Here is a 16,442-nt window from a genome sequence, read left to right as displayed (position 1 = left end):
CGCCTCTTGATGTCGGAGTAGAATTCAAGCACTTCAATGACGGCCTGTGGGTTCTTCTTGTAGTCCTCTTTAGTGATAGCGGATGCCGTTAGGAGTTTCTCCCACTCTGCTGGAAGCCCAACAAAGGCGCCGGTGTGCGGATCAAATCCGACATGGACACGATGACTGAAATTGGTCGGATTACTGACACCACCCATGCCCGGACAGCGTTCATAGATTTTGTCAATCCATTCATAGATTTCGTCGTCACTTTTGACCTCACAAGTGATTGTTTTCGTCGCAATATCACGACTTGCAAGAGCGGCGCGGTTATTTGCATCCTTCGGGTTGGCGATTCGGGTGATTTCGAACGCCATTCTCGTGTCCTCTGAACGCGTGACATTGGTGATGTTATTCAATTGGGATGGACAATACCACTTTGCCCGTCTCATTTTTCAGAAATTCGAGTTTAAATTCCCGAAGGATAAGATACCGCTGGTTCCAGCTCGCCAAGAACTTATCTTCCTTGCAACGAACATATCCCTCTTTTATCACAGCGACCCCGCCTTGGCCACTCTTTTGGCTCAAAGAAAGCGTGCTCGAATTCGGGAAAATGGACAAGGTGGGTGTAGGTGGTGAGTTCAAGGACATTTGACTAAAACTCGTAGGAACACTTGATACGGTAGAAACGGTGGACGCAGTGTTTAGGCGGGGTCGGTCGGTGGGTGGGCGAGGAGCAGGCCCAGGATTCATGAACTGGTCCCGCGAGTAAACACTATATATCAGTCAAATCAGTATTATAGTCAATAACCAGCATGCTACTGGATGTGCAGGGATAGGAGTATTGGGGGTTTGTGGCCGGATGTAGCCAAAGAGTAGAGCCAGCCGCAGAACCCAAAGTAGGGGGCCAACTTACTTCTGAGAATCCATTTTCAATAACGAATTGTGCTACTCATGTGAGTAGTAAAAGTATATCTGTCGGTTCGGCTATCTCACGCGTCAACTGCTTGGAGGCAGGGAGAATAGTCATGAACTGCAGTGTAGTAGATAGTCAGTAAATGCAATGCTTCTGCACCTCTCGCCAACGCAGTGCCTCAAAACCATGTTGTAGAGAAGCAGGCGTCTAGGGATGTATAGATACAACACGCTCCGTGAATTCATCCCCAGATATAAGGCTGTGGCTTTTGAACTTACCTTTATTCTTCGCTGGCGGCGGCCGAGGCACGATGGCAGATCGCACTCGATAGACGCAGGTAGAGCCAGGCGGGAGGTGGCACTCGCGGATTTAGCCAAGGAAACGAATGCCTTGCACTAATCAGCCAGGTGCAATATGGACAGTGATGACAATCCTAACGACTGAGTGTTGTCAGAGGGGAGGCCTGGAGTGGATGAAGTGAGGGTCCGGCCATGAAGTTGACGGTGGCACACAATAGTGACGATGTCAATAGAGAGACCACAGCGTGATTGCTGGGGCAGAGAACGAAGTGCTCCCAAAAAGAATGAAGAGGGAGAGACAGGAAGCCAGCAAATTTGATTGATTCACAGGTCGTCCAACCCCCTTTGTGGAGGCTCAAGATGGATGGGTTGGAGTTGGCTGTCGGCTGGCACTAATAAGCTAACTAACTAGTTAATTCACTGAACATGGGGGCGGCCGAGTGGCGGGACCCTCATTTAGCGTGTAATCACACACTGGGGATTTGACAGCGCCAACACATTTTATTCCACGATGCCTTCTGGAGTGCGTCTGCCAGCCGGGGAGACCAGGGCTAGCTTACACGCTGTGTCCTGCAGCTAATAATGTTAATCTTCATCTTGGATATCACTACAGAGCTGTCTGTGAGCACAGGAGAGGCTGAACCCTTTTGTTCCTGAGCCCTTCCCCAATTCTTCTGAAACCTAATCTGTCCTGTTCCCTGGGCAAGGGGTTCATCTTGGTGCCCTGGTTTGTTCTGTAGCTATTATTAATCAAGCACTTTTCTGACTTGCTGTCTCAGGACAGCAGCTGCATGGGAGAAAGACTCGTATCTATCTCAGGCCTCAGAGGGCTTTGCGGTCGTCCTCCACAGTCCGAGTTACAGTTCGAGGGATGCGAGGGATTTGGGATATCATCTTCAAGTTACCGCATCTAGAGTAAACTCCGCCAGTCGGTTTGACTATAGGGCTTATCTGATTAACCCCTGGCGCCTATCATCGCAGAATACGAGGGCCCGGTGGCCCTGACGGCTCATTTTAACCTTTCATGGCAGGGCATCACAAAGCTGAAACGTATTGGTCCGAACAACTGACTCGAAAGAAGGGCCGTTTTAGATAAATTCGACAGGATTGAAATCTCGCTCGTTTCGAAATTATCCAGCCTAGACGAAAAATGGACAAAACAACTCACTAGACTCGGGAAAGTCTCGGTTCTAAGTGTCACTTGAGCCAGAGCCGATGTGGTCGAGCACCCAGCCCTGTATACAAAAACCCGATTTGGGGTTTCAACAGAGCGGTTGTTACGGCTCAGCCCCAAACGGATAATTGAACTTCAAAAGCCCGTTTAAACCCCCAACCCACCCGTCAGCTGCGTCAGCATTCCCAATCGTCTTGCGCATCACACATGGAATGCCTCCGTGCCAGGCTCCGTCGGCTACTTTGATCTCCTCTCCCCAAACACGAATCTCCATGCCGACTCTTAGTCCCTGCTTGACGAGAACACCGTCGATGCTCACTTCCACCTCGTCACCGCGGTTCTTTTCGCTCAATCGCAACGTCACAGGGGTGCTAGATGGAATGACTAATGGCCGAAAGCTTAAGCTCCGCGGACAGATTGGAGTCAACAGTAGGGACGGGACAAGAGGGTGAATAATGCTGCCGCCCGAGCTAAGGCTATAAGCGGTACTCCCAGTGGGGGTAGATATGATCATTCCATCCGCAACCGCCTCAGTGAGAAAGCGACCACCAACGTACACTTCAACAATGGCAAGATGTGGTTGCTTGCCACGATGGATGACTACCTCGTTCATGGCGTATACCCCAGCGTCGTCATCCGCAGGTGACGACATGACCACGCCATTGCTATACACCGGCTTTCCATCCGGGGTGAAGAGCCCGACTCTGATCCTGCTTCTGACCAGGATCCGTGCGCTACGGGCCGATCCCAGAGACATTCCACGAAGCGAAGACCAATTTGACCCGACCCCATCGGCCGTCTGCTCGCCGCGCACGTCTGGCGGATGATCAAGCACCGCCGCACGCTCTCCGAGACCCGCACCCGACATGTATACCTCCCGAAAAGCACTTTTGTATTCAGAAAATTTCCATTCTCCAAGGAATCCAAGCGTGCCCATACTGAATGAGAGGATTGGCGGAACAGTTTTGGAGGTTGCGAAAAAGGATGATGCCCGTAATATCGTCCCATCACCACCCAATGTGACCATCAAGTCCACCTTCTCGGGAGGCATGTTTGTAGAGGCAGTGTTGGTATACACCGGAAACGGTAGAGCACTATGAATCTCATTCGCAGTGTCTCGCTCCAGTATGATGGATATCGGGGAGTAGATAGATTTGATATGGCTAAATCTCAATTAGTGTGGCCTTTGCTAAACTAGGGCAAGCAACAAACTTCGCGAGCTCTACTACAGACTGAGTCACGGCGGGGGCCCCTTTCTTCCTCACCAGAAGGATGTTCTGGGGCGGCGCCGGCCATTGCAAAGCCAGCAAATCACTTCCTTTAGACTCTGCCAATATTAACGGTGTTAGTACAGCCAGTAATTCTGACGGATCCGTACGGGCAGATTTCAACGCACACCTTCGTACCGCGGAAATATACGATCCGGTAGCGTGTTTATATCTTTTATTTTTTGCAGACGGCTTGCACTGGAGAATTTGCGATGCTTGGTCACGACCCTTGTGAGTAGAGCCGGTGACTGCCGTTGGAAAGTGAGCATCATGCTTCCAACTTGGCTCAGCGTAGGAAAAGTACAAAAAGCGACTAGGCAGCTGCAACTTGTTCCTCATTTGAGATGAAAACGTCGTGCGAGATGAATAAACTAACCTTACATACTAGCTTAGCCATCAATTTCTCGAAAATCCGCCTCAAGGCAACTATGAGATCAAAAAGTGGCGGGTTGAGACTTACCAATAAATGCTAGCAGGGACGTTGAGCTGTGGGGGAATGAAGCATGGTGAGTTGCCAAGTAGTAAATCTAGCTAAGAGAGAGGTTTAAAGATCCTTGCAACCGAGCAACGAGACAGGACTTGATCCAGAAGAAACACATCCTGCATGCAAGATGATCAGATGAGAGCCCGTTTCGACTCCAACCTGATGCCAAGACATTTATGCTGACTCACCATCCCGGTGGGTCACATGCTCTGACGTATGAAGGTTAGCTGCCAATGCTGCGTCCCGATTTGCTGAAGCTCCTCAATGCAGGTGAAGCGAGCAGGACCATCTCGACAGCAGGCAACTCCCAACAAACATCACCGCTACTTCTCCCTGGGTTTGCCTTGCTGTCGGGGCTTCTGTGTGACGATTCACTGCTCGCTATTCAAAAGACCTGAACCTTTAGATTCCCTGGATTCCTGCTCCCACTCTTGTGGCCTTCCCCTGCCAATACACCCACTCCGTCTCGCGATGAGTGGAAATGAATAGGCGACAAAAGCAGTAGGCTTACGCTCATTTTATGCTCCGGTTTATAGATCTCGCTATAGCAGCCCTTCTCCTATAATTCATCACTGACATCGAAAGTCCACCCTCCAGCAAGATCGCAGACGATTTCCAACCGGCAAGCCTCTGTACAGCTTGCCATCCGCTTTCACTTTCTTTATATATCAGAAAATAACCCACATGTCGTCTAACGGTCCGATACGGCGTAAACCGCCGGTACTAGAACCGGGCCCGTCGGCTAAAACGAGGTCCCAGCCGGAGACCACACGACACAAATATGCCAGACCTGAAAAGGACTATGGGCTGTTTCTTCAGATAATCCGCAGTCTGCTGATCCTAGCATGGTTCAACTGTTGCTGCTTTTCTATTGTGGTCACCCAGGCTGTCGGCTTACCCCTTTATTTGATCAATAAACGATGGTTCTACTCATATATGGCGATGACGAAACGCTCGTTCGGCATTACGATCACGGCACTCACAGAATGGTGCAGTCCAACACCTGTCCGTATCAGCGGGGATAGCAGTGTACAGGGCCAATTCAGCCTATTAAAAGACGGGAGGGTGGCAACGAAATTCCCCGAGCGGTTAGTTTTGATTGCGAATCATCAGGTCTATACTGATTGGCTGTATCTGTGGTGGGTGACATACACAAACGACATGCACGGATATATCTACATTATTTTGAAAGAATCCCTTAAATACATTCCCTTTATCGGGCAAGGGATGATGCTCTATGGATTTATCTTCATGGCACGCAAATGGATCGAGGATAAACCACGGTTACAGCATCGCCTGCAAAAATTGAAAACCAAGCATGGGGTTTCTCCTGAGGGATTACCACTCTTTGACCCCATGTGGCTGCTGATCTTCCCTGAAGGCACAAATCTATCTCGAAACACTAAAGATAGAAGCGATGCCTATTGCCAGAAACAGGGAATCGCCCCATCCAAACACATACTCCTTCCCCGTTCCACTGGCTTGTTCTTTTGCCTGCAGCAGCTCAGGGGAACCGTCGACTACGTATACGACTGTACGATAGGCTACGAAGGCCAACCGTAAGTCCCGTGTGTTTCCTGGTTGCAACTTTCGCTAACAGAAAAATAGGAAGGATAGCTACGCCGAAGCCCACTTTACCATCCGCTCTACGTATTTGCGAGGGCGCCCTCCAAAATCCGTGAATTTTTACTGGCGACGATTTTCCATCTCAGACATTCCACTCACTGATCAAAAGGAATTTGAAGATTGGATCTACAAACGATGGGAGGAAAAGGATAGACTACTCGATCAGTTTATTGAAACTGGTCGTTTCCCGCCATTTGAAGACATGTCGGCCTCGAACACAGCAACCAAGGAAGCCAGTGAGCAGACGAATAATATCCCCAACAACGGATACATTGAAAGCGAAATTAAACTAGGGCACTGGGCTGAAGCTGCAAAGATCTTCACAATTCTCATCGCGCTCGGCCTCGTCCTCAGATTCGTCCCTAGAGTTTGGAGTTAGTCTTCTGGTTCCTATTCTGACTATAACTTGTTGGATTGCGCTACTGCTTTATTTTGGGTAACAATGGTTTTCTCGAGACTATCTATAGCAAGGCGATTGGCGTCGTTTTGATATTCACTAATAAATGAAGATAATAACTGGAATAATGTTTTTGGCAGAACTGATGATTCCATTCCTTACTATGCCCTCCATACCCAAGCTCCTGTACGGGAAGTTTTGTATCCGGAGAGTGGATGACTAATGCAATTCTCATGCTGGTACTGCTTAGGTAATTAACCACCCTTCAACAAGGACTCCCATTCATCTCGGAGAAAGCTCGTCTCTTCCCTCTGTTCTTGTGTGCATCTGTTATTGTGTGCATCTGTTACTACCCCCCCTCGCTGAGACTTTTGTTACCTGACAAATCCTTTAGATCTCTGCTTCAGTGCTCTTCCTCATAACTGTGCGGTGATGGTGGTCTAAAACTCATCGGTGGGCCTTCACCAAACCTCCTCATTTACAGCTCCTCAAGCTTTTGCGCGCCAACTTCGCGATGGCATCTGTTCGGAATGGCTACGTAAATGGCACCACTGTCGCAGTGGAAAATGCAATTGATGCATTTTCAGCGAAACCTCGATTCTCCGACATCCCTTCGGCTATCGACATTCCGGCGTCCTCGTTCGACACCGAAGTCGAAATCAGCCTTGAAGAACTCCCCGAAGATCCCACCGAGCTCTGCACCCTCCTTGACAACGAACAAGCTTCGAAAAATTTCTGGGTAATAATCGCACTCGCTTATGCTAAACATAACCAACTTGACCTCTCCATCGAGATCCTCAATCGCGGAATCGCATCCTTGCCTCATGGCGCGTCAAATGAGAAGCTCGGCCTTCTGAGCTGGATATGCTGGATATACTTGCTTAAGAGCAGACAAGCCCCTAGAGTCGCTCCGGAGGGGCAGTTACTCTCCGAAGCTAGAACAAAAGATTATTATCTCCAAGCCGCTACAGCCACTGTTAATGAAGCTTATCGATTGAATCCAGCTTTTCCACCGTTTTTCCTTGCCCGCGGCGTCCTATCCCTCTTACGCGCCTCATTACAGCCTCCAGCTAAAGCGGTCAGACCCGGCTCTGTCGACACATCTGAGAGAGTAGAATCTCTACGACAAGCGTTAAAATGCTTCGACGAATCCTCGAAAGCGTCCGGAAATCGAAATTTTATGGCCATATTAGGTCGTGCAAGGGCGTACTACATGCTCGGACGGTATAATGAAGCTTTGGAAAGCTATCAAGAACTTTTGATGAAAATGCCACAAATGAGGGACCCGGATCCTCGTATCGGTATCGGCTGCTGTCTATGGCAGCTAGACTTTAAGGATCAAGCTAAAGCTGCTTGGAACCGTGCTCTTGCTCTGGTAACGAGCCCCGACCCTTCTTTCTATTCACGTGAATTCTTCTAACTCTTTCCAGAACCCAGAGTCGAAAGTTGCCAATATCCTCCTTGCAGCGTATTATCTTCACGATAGCTCGCGCCATTCGACGACGGACCCTTCCTTTGGTTCCTTATACAAACTCGCCATGACCCAGTACACCCAAAAGGCTTTTAAACTCGATAAGGAATACCCGATGACATGCGCTATGTTCGGTGGTTATTTCCTCCTCCGCAGACATTTCCCGACAGTTGAGGCACTCGCAAGAAAGGCTATTGAACTCACTGATGTCAATGCCATAGCTAGTGATGGCTGGTATTTGCTAGCGCGCAAAGAACATGAGGAAGGTGATCCAGCGAAGGCGCAGGAATATTACAACCGTGCCGACCAGGCAAGAGGCGGTTCCGACAAGGGATATCTACCCGCTAAATTCGGCGCGGTACAGATGCAAATTAGGTCACAAGATAAAGATGGCGCGAAATTCAGGCTTGAGAAGATAGTTCAGCAAAAGAAAAATCCGGAGGCAATGACTTTGCTGGGCTCTCTTTACGCTGAAGAGGTCTTCGAAGTTGCAAACAGTGCCAACAAGGAAGACAAATCCGCGGAAATCAAGAAAGCCACGAGCCTACTTGAAGCTGTTCGCGCCTCGTGGAAGGATGAAAAAAAGAAAATATCCCCTGATATATCTGTCCTGCTTTATCTTGCCCGTTTGTACGAGACGACTGCCCCTGAAAAAAGCATGCAATGCCTTTCTCAAATTGAGCAAATACAGCTTGCTCAGATTCCTGATTCAGACAAGCCAGACGATGTGGAAGGCGAGGAAGCTATGACTAATATCCTCCGAGAACGCCTAGCTCCTCAGCTACTGAACAACATGGGCTGCTTTCTCTATCAGGCCGACAAAATTGAACAAGCTAGAAATATGTTCCAAACTGCCCTCAATGCATGCGTGAAAACGCAGGAGAAGGACGATGGAACCGATACAGACGCGCTTGTGACTACTATCAGTTACAATCTTGGGCGTACCTACGAGGCCGCAGGGTTGCCCGAAGAAGCCGAAAAAGTGTACGAAGGACTTTTGAAGAGACATGGAGATTATTCCGAAGCCAATGCTCGGTTGACGTACATGTCCCTTCGTCAAAGCCCGACCGATGAAGGCCCAAAAAAAATGGCGAAGCTTTATGAAGCAGATGCTACCAACTTGGAGGTTCGAGCTCTTTTTGGATGGTATCTCAACAAGTCTAAACGCCGAACTGCGAATATCGCAGAAGATCACGAACAGCGCCACTATAAACATACCCTTCTAGGGTATGATAAACATGATCGATACGCTTTGACCGGGATGGGTAACGTACACCTAATGGCGGCTCGAGATATGAGACGAGATGGGGAACAAGATCGAGAGAGGCGGAGAAAGATGTATGATCGAGCGGTTGAATTTTTCGATAAAGCTCTTCAGTTGGATCCGAAGAATGCATATGCCGCCCAGGGAATCGCGATCGCACTAGTCGATGACAAGAAAGATTTCTCAACCGCAGTTCAGATATTTTCTAAAGTTCGCGACTCCATACGTGACGCAAGCGTTTACCTGAACTTGGGTCACGTCTTTGCAGAATTGAGACAGTTTTCAAAGTCTATTGAAAATGTAAGTACCCCATGCACGCGTCTTTTTAAGTATGACAGTGACTAAGTTAGAAACCAGTATGAAATCGCTTTATCTAAAGATAGAGCTAGAGACCCGCAGATTCTTTCCTGCCTTGGTCGTGTATGGTTCCTCAAGGGTAAACAAGAGCGAAGCATAGCTTCAATGAAGACGGCTTTGGAATATGCCCAACGCGCTCGTTCTGTTGCGCCTGAGCAGAAACATCTTGACTTCAACCTTGCGTTTGTGCAAAACGAAATAGCTCATCTCGCATCGAATCTTCCCGAGACACAAAAGACTTCTCAAGAAATCGAGGAAGCTCTAGGTGGGCTTGAGGAAGCTGTGGCGACTTTTGAGAAAATCGCCAAAGCACCAAATCCTCCCTATCCACCGATCTCGCTTGAACAGAGAGCAAACATGATCAAAAATACGACCATTAACCAACTTCAGCGCGCTTTGCAGAGTCAAAAAGAGTATGAAGAAAAGAACGCCGCAAAGTTGCAACAGGCAAGGGAGGCTCGTGAGGCTGAACAAAAGCGAAGGGAAGAAGAGAGACGTAAACTCGAAGAGGCGGAGGCAGAAAGGAAACGCCAGATCGCTGAAGAAAGACAGCGAATGGTCGAAGAGGCCCAACGGCTCGCAGCCATTCGTACAGAAGAGGAGAAAGCCAGGGAAGCTGCCGAGTACACCACAGATTCCGAAACTGGGGACAAGATTAAAAGAAAGAAGCGGCCTTCGGGGGCCAAGCGAAAGAAGAAGGGGGAGGATGGAGAGGAACGAGAGACATCGAGAAAATCGAGGGCTAAAAGCACCACTAGTTCTCGCACACCCGCCACTTCTGACGCTGAAGACCAGCCTGCCCCAAGGAAGAGGAGACGCCTGGGAAGAAGATCTACAGCCAAGTCGAACAAGTACAAGAGTAGTGAAATTGTTGTTGAATCCGAAACTGACGAGGGAGAAGCGGTGCCAACTCCGGATGAAGACCAGCCCATTGAAAAGGCAGAAGACGAAGAAATGGGAGACGTGGGAGATGCTGAGCAGGAAGACGAAGATGCGATGGTTTCGCGAAGGCGTAAGAAGGTCAACTTGCGAATCGAGGACGAAGAGGATGAGGATGAGGACGAGGGTGACGTTGCGCCTGCACCGGCAGACGAACAAGATGATTTGTTTGGTGAGAAATCGGCCAGCGAAGAAAACGAGGCGAAGGCTGGTGGAGATGCAGACCTGGACACCGAAATGCGAGACCAAGGAGACGAGGACTGAATCCTTCACCGATCTTCCAGCAGGGAGCCATTCCATCTTACTACCTGACTATTTCGTGCATATTGTGATGTTTGCCCCCTTGGTGCTTTTTTATGACTTTCAATTTACTTTTATCTGGTCTCTCATTTTCCCCCTTAAGATTGTCTCTCGGGTGCAGGGCAGAACATGGGCTGGCGTTTTTGTTCCTTGTCTGTTAGCAGCGTGCCATTGTTATATGCTATCTGTACAATATGGTCAAAAGGTTTGTTCCAGAAATTTCAGCCTGTTGCCTTTTGCTGAAAGTCAATCAGCCTTACAGTTTTTCTACTTCGCCAGGTAAACTGGCCCCCCGGATCGATGAGGAAGATGACAGTGTTTCCCGGAAGAGCAGTCATCTTCTGACGTCAGCTATCAACCTCCCCTTAAAAACTCCTTGAGCTCAGTTCTCTTGATCGCCGTTGAAGCCTTCAGTAACAGTGATATTTTAGGAACCTTGGGAACTATCCGCTACTTGCTAGCTGTCAGTATCACCGCCCCTAGCTTATTGGGCCAAAGAAAGATATCAACGCGGCCGGCATAGGCTGCTCTACCACTACACACATATTACCCAGGCCCCTTTCCCATGAGCATTGGTTGGAAAAGAAGCTAGAGCTCTTGAGCGATGGCGTCGACTTCACCTACGCCCAAACTGGTGACCTACTCCATTGAAATCCAGCAACACATTCTCCGCAACATTTCCGATATCCCCACCCTAGCCGCACTTATCCAAGCTTACCAGTCTATCAGGTTAGCATACGAAAACCACCGAGATACCATCATCACTTCCGTCCTGAATAATGAAATCGGCCCAGACTTGATACAGGAAGCGTATGCAGTCGAGCAGATATCTTCGCTGCAAAGAAACTGGGATCCAAGGCGGTTCTTTGAAATTGCAGCGAAACGTCCTAGTTCCGAATCGCGGCGGGTGATGAAGTGGTCTCTAGAGGAGGCTCTGGCGGCAAGCCAATTGCACAGCACTGTTGACCTGCTTGCTCATGATTTTATTCCATCCGTCGGTGGAAATACTCAATCTGTTGGATATCACCGGGGACAAAGCCACGCAGCTGCACCGTTGTCTTCCAGGATTCTAGGGTTTAAACGCAGCTTTTATCGTTTCGACCTATTTAGTAAGGTATATCGATGCTGCCTGGATTTTTGCTCCGATCCTCGATTACATCATGAAGAGATATTCAAGCTGGTGTTCAAGGAGATTCCAGACTCGAAACCCGAACAACTCGTTGGTCTCACTGAGCATTTATACCGGTGTCTCGTTCCTGGTAACTATGTCCCCAGAGCCCCTTTGAGAATATGCACAGGCCGCTGAATATGTGAAGCTTCCAATCGCCCGATGGAAAGTGGCATCGTCTGGGCCGTCCCCGGGACGGGTCACGATTTCTGGTTTCGATATAATCATGAGTACTTACAATCGCGCGTCCGTCTACCCTTTGTCCGTTCAATCTAACTACCAACATGTTAACAAGATGAATTTGGCAGCCACCCCTAGGTTTTGCATATCAAAACTGATCTCTAGGGATATACCAGACCTAACTGCACGGCCATCACTGAGAAGTTTGCCCCAGCTGTTGATCCACACTTCCTTTGGAATTGGGCCATTGAGCCCGTAACTAGTGGTTATGTTCTTGTGATTAGTACATAACTACAGTGGTAACAAAACAATATACATATGTCAGCATCTAGTACACCTACCCACGATAGTTTACTATAGCCCATTCTAATAGAGACCAGGCGTCCACGTACAATTCATGGATTCAGGCTACTTGGTCATCAATCTCCATTTCTGTAGCTCTGTGCAAGTCACTGCAGTGCATACAGGGGTTGTTCAAGCTCGAGGATATCGTTATGGTTTGGGATGTTGTCAGCATGAGATATGTAGTGATGTTTTCCTCAACCATTTCTCGGGATATTGCGCTTCTGGGCCACATAACGGATGACGCCGTTGTATCTTCATCAAAGATGTGGGCATGCACGTGGGTGACGCAGAATTCACCGATCCGGAGATAAATCCTCTGGAGATGTGAATTCAGTAACGGATTTCGTGATAGGGATGACTCGATTATGCACATACATACTCGTAACGTGGCTATACGATGCTCGTAAGGGCCTCAGAGACAAGGCATCATGCCTCCGCCAGTTATGATTGGGGCCGACGGACCGTGCTTGGTCAACGAGCGGACTTTTGCATGATGTGACACCGATGCCGCTGTGCGAGTCCAGTGTAACTGATTCATTGATACAAGCTATAGGAATGCCGGGTAATCCTGAGACTTCCAGGCACACTTATTTGGAAGATCGTCTGTGGAATCATCTTGGGAAGTGTAGGTGCGGTATTTGGATGCCAGGACTGGAGCTTTCTAGACCGAAAGGAGAGGTGTCACTGTGGATTTCAATGACCTCCATTCTTTGTCCCGATTACAGGCGACCGGCGGCTGTTGCAGGGCTGTATACCGCCTTATAAAGGGTCCAAGAAGTGGATATTTGCAGTGAAACGTCAGTCAGAGTGTGTCGATTTGACCGGTAAGGCTTGATTATTGAACAGCAGTTGCAGCAGGCCGTTATTTCACGATATCGTTCACAAATTTTCCTTTGTGCTCGAAGTCTCAAAGCACTCACCCGGTGTCGACGCTCCAGGGCCCCGTAAGGCCCGAATAGCCGTGACTTAGCCTACAGAAGAGGTTTCTGAGACATCTTTACACACCCAGCCTCTATCTGCCGACTCATAGCAGCTGTTTGTGATACAGCCCCCGAGGTCTTGCCTTGCCAGTAGGATCTCGATATGAGCCACAAGGCTTTGAGAGTTTAAAAACTCGAGGTTCAAGCCAGTATGATTCGCAAGATATCTCCGGCCATTATTGCTCCATGTGGTGCAAATATTCCAGTACACTGAAAGAGTTGGTGTGAAACCAAGGGAAAAACCTATACCCTCTAGTTTTGAAGTCGAATAACAGCAATACTCGGGACAAGAATCGATGTAACGCATGGGAATAGGCTTGCAGAGAGCCGTCCAGTGTGAAAAGCTAGACATCTTCCTCCAAGCTCACCACGAGTGTTGAATAAGGTAGGATTAACTAGTTAACTAGTTAGTTGCCTCGGTGTGAGATTGTTACCCAAGCAAACTCGAGTCAATGGGAGATGAGTAAATCTGTGCAACAAGCATCGCAAGTGATATGTGCCACACCAGCACGGTCTTCTTCTTTATGCTGCTCGCCGCTAATAATGGGTCGGATGCGGTCCGACTCGACTTGGTGTAACCGCGTGGCCACCAGGCTTTTCCAAATGTCAACCCGGCTAAAATCTAAACACCGTTGCACACTCTGATGTTCTCTCTGGTGCGATCGAGCTACCGGAGATCGTGGCAGTGTGACCGACACCGCTTCATACCAGTCATCGATGGTTGCACCTGGAGGACCACTCACCGACCTGTCGTGTGGAACGACGCAGGGAAGAGAGGTGCATAAGCGGAAAAGAAGGGAATGGCAGTAGCCATTTGTCAAAATCCTGACATACTCCGTGCATCCGCATAGAGACCGCCCAGTCAAAAGCCCCTTAGCACTCTGGTTACCTTCATCCTGGCCTGTCCCGCATGCATCAGGCTGGACATGGGGCCTGATACCACACCCAAAACCCGACAGCGTCGTGGATTGCGTTCTTGTTCCTGAATAACTGTTCCCGGATAACTTTATCCAGCTGCAAAAATTGAGAAAATAGACAAGGATGCTGCATGGCTGGGTTTGAAGTCGCCTATCCGCGGCAAAAATTAACCGGCGCTTCCGTCTGTATGACGGCCACAACGGAGTCTGAGCCTTTGGATTTGATTAGTGCAGCAACACTTCTAGCGGTTAAGGACTTTGATCTGTAGGATGGGGCGTTGGATAGCAGATCAGTGAGCCGTTTAGTGCCATTACGGAGGTTGAAGAATTTCCTTCACCATTTTGGTTGTTCCACAAACTTCTCGCTCCGTTTCACCAGAGCAAAATCCGTAAAAGCATCTTAGATAAAAAAAAATAGGCCGAACAAGGGCCGGTTTGAGAGAATGCCCTGTGATGTGATGTTAGATACGGGGATTGGAAGAGTAGGCATACGGAAGCTTAGAGTAAGTAGCATGCTGGAAGATATTACCAGGCTATGTTTGGCACATGCGTCGAAACATAACGAGGGGGCAAGTGGTCTCCTGAGCAAAGTTGCCATCGTGACTCCTGTTTACCGATCCTGAGTAGAGATAGTTGTAGCGAGGTAGCAGGAAGGAGATATCTTCAGGAGCAAAGGGGAAGAAGCGCAAGATCCCAACCTGGGTGTTTCTAATGAAAAAAGGGGGATGAACTATGTACATCCGATGAGTTTCTAGTCACAGCTCGGCTGCCTCAATGGCTATCTCCTTTTTTTTCGACAGCCAGCGCTCGACGACATGAAACACCCCTATCCAGGGATGGAATAGACATTATTCTGGCCTCAGGATGATATCATCTTTGGAAAAAAAACACCCGATGACATCTAGGCCTTTTAAGAAAGGATCGAAAGACAATTGCCGCCATGCGGCTATGGGGCTCAGAAGACCAAGGAAAGGAACTGCGACCCATGCCGATAGCCCTTTGCCCGACTCTCAATATCCTTGCTTGGAGGATGCCAGGGCTCCCTTTTGTCTCCTTTTGTGTGGTAGGCTCCTTGTGCGAAAGTGGTGTATTCCAAGGGTTCCTGGCCCAGTGATCAGGAACCAGCCTGTGGTTCTGGAGCTTAGCAATCCTCCCAGAGGAAGCTCTTTGTTTCTCCCTCTTAAAAACACCGTCTCAGACAGAGTGGCAAAAAGGTCCCATATCCAGGCAAGCGCAGAAGACATGCTTGCTTTCCCAAGTTGCACGGGGTTCCTGGTACAGATATTTTGCCTGGTGAAGGATCCGTGCGTCCAATGCACACCCTGTCGCTGGAAAAATTGCCGAAGATAAAAGAAAAATAAAGCACTGAAAAAAAGTCCCGACGGCTAAATAATGACATAACCAATTCATGCTCAGTTGGTACATCCACGAGGTCGATCTCGTCCTCCGAGAGAAGAAAAAGAAAGCGACAAATATCTTCCCGCCCGCGTGGCTTCGTGCAAGGCACTTTTTGACCCGATCCAGTCCAGGAACGTGTTTGTTTCACGTCTTGTGAAAGGGCCCGTTTCAAGAGCGCAAAGACTCAAGAACCGCACCAAAATGTCTCATCGCGTTGCCTTGTCATATTGGCACGATCTTGGGGGGCTTGGGAGGTTGAAACTAACAGCAGCGGAATCAACACAGGAGAAACGGAAATACATGTTTCGAGAAAAAGCAAACACGGCTACGAAACGCCATTTTATGTGAAACTGCTCGGAGCAAACAGCCCGGATAAACGTGCTTGTGCATGCAGGCCTCGCTGGCGGTCGCAGATGGGCCGACAAGGAACGCGGGAACTCAGCCAACGAACTAACAAGTGCGCTGAAGGCTGATCATGCAAACTGGAAGAAGGCGGGCGGCGTGAACATGTTCGAGTTCTGATTCTTCCCCCCCTGACCAGATGCAGGGCGATTTGTTTCAAGGAGTCCAGGGACCAGGGCTAAGAATCCGTCGTAACGTCCTTCGGCGAAGAATGAAGGAGAGCGGCTTGATCGTGTCGATCACAGTTCGTGTTCGTCAGCGAGCAACTCGATCCTCACAGGCGGCAACGCTTGCACGAAGCTGGAAGGTGATAGCATGTAATGTTGGTCGCCAGGCTGCTCCAACGCTCGAGAAGCCGTTGGTGAAAGAGCTGCAAAACTGATCTACTGTGAGCAGCCGCGTCGCGATGTACTAAATCGTAAGAATAGCCATCGGCTAAACTGCACTACGGGAATTCAAGTCCAGTGTGAAGCCGGTCGGCCTCTATTCTCCAGACTTTGAATTTGTCAAAAGGGAGTTAGTCCATCAACGTTCTCATGCTTCATGCAGTGCTTTTCACCTGCACAGGCAGCTTGCCC

At 49.0% G+C, this 16,442-nt stretch overlaps 5 protein-coding genes across 5 annotated transcripts; 3 read left to right on the top strand and 2 right to left on the bottom strand.

Annotated features, from left to right (window-relative positions):
- Nucleotides 1–2,471: 2,471 nt before the first annotated feature.
- Nucleotides 2,472–3,419, bottom strand: UREG_04158 (uncharacterized protein; the record flags this gene model as incomplete). The annotated part of the gene is made up of 1 exon (XM_002544595.1): nt 2,472–3,419. The coding sequence occupies one exon, from the start codon at nt 3,417–3,419 to the stop codon at nt 2,472–2,474; it is 948 nt and encodes a 315-aa protein (XP_002544641.1).
- A 1,385-nt stretch (nt 3,420–4,804) lies between these two features.
- On the top strand, nt 4,805–6,125 carry UREG_04157 (uncharacterized protein; the record flags this gene model as incomplete). Its single annotated transcript, XM_002544594.1, has 2 exons — nt 4,805–5,679; nt 5,729–6,125. The coding sequence occupies 2 exons, from the start codon at nt 4,805–4,807 to the stop codon at nt 6,123–6,125; spliced, it is 1,272 nt and encodes a 423-aa protein (XP_002544640.1).
- A 532-nt stretch (nt 6,126–6,657) lies between these two features.
- UREG_04156 (uncharacterized protein) lies at nt 6,658–10,438 on the top strand (the record flags this gene model as incomplete). The annotated part of the gene is made up of 4 exons (XM_002544593.1): nt 6,658–7,221; nt 7,337–7,367; nt 7,581–9,178; nt 9,278–10,438. 4 exons carry the CDS (start codon nt 6,658–6,660, stop codon nt 10,436–10,438), a joined length of 3,354 nt encoding a protein of 1,117 aa, XP_002544639.1.
- Nucleotides 10,439–11,078: 640 nt separating this feature from the next.
- UREG_04155 (uncharacterized protein) lies at nt 11,079–11,780 on the top strand (the record flags this gene model as incomplete). The annotated part of the gene is made up of 1 exon (XM_002544592.1): nt 11,079–11,780. One exon carries the CDS (start codon nt 11,079–11,081, stop codon nt 11,778–11,780), a length of 702 nt encoding a protein of 233 aa, XP_002544638.1.
- Nucleotides 11,781–12,460: 680 nt separating this feature from the next.
- On the bottom strand, nt 12,461–13,961 carry UREG_04154 (uncharacterized protein; the record flags this gene model as incomplete). Its single annotated transcript, XM_002544591.1, has 7 exons — nt 12,461–12,677; nt 12,755–12,828; nt 13,088–13,138; nt 13,173–13,390; nt 13,516–13,542; nt 13,653–13,874; nt 13,895–13,961. 7 exons carry the CDS (start codon nt 13,959–13,961, stop codon nt 12,461–12,463), a joined length of 876 nt encoding a protein of 291 aa, XP_002544637.1.
- Nucleotides 13,962–16,442: the final 2,481 nt, after the last annotated feature.

This window comes from Uncinocarpus reesii, genomic scaffold (assembly GCF_000003515.1).
Source record: "Uncinocarpus reesii 1704 scaffold_2 genomic scaffold, whole genome shotgun sequence".
NCBI classification, from domain to species: domain Eukaryota; kingdom Fungi; phylum Ascomycota; class Eurotiomycetes; order Onygenales; family Onygenaceae; genus Uncinocarpus; species Uncinocarpus reesii.
The sequence above is the reverse complement of the archived record's forward strand: the minus strand, read 5'-3'. Positions and strand labels throughout refer to the sequence as shown.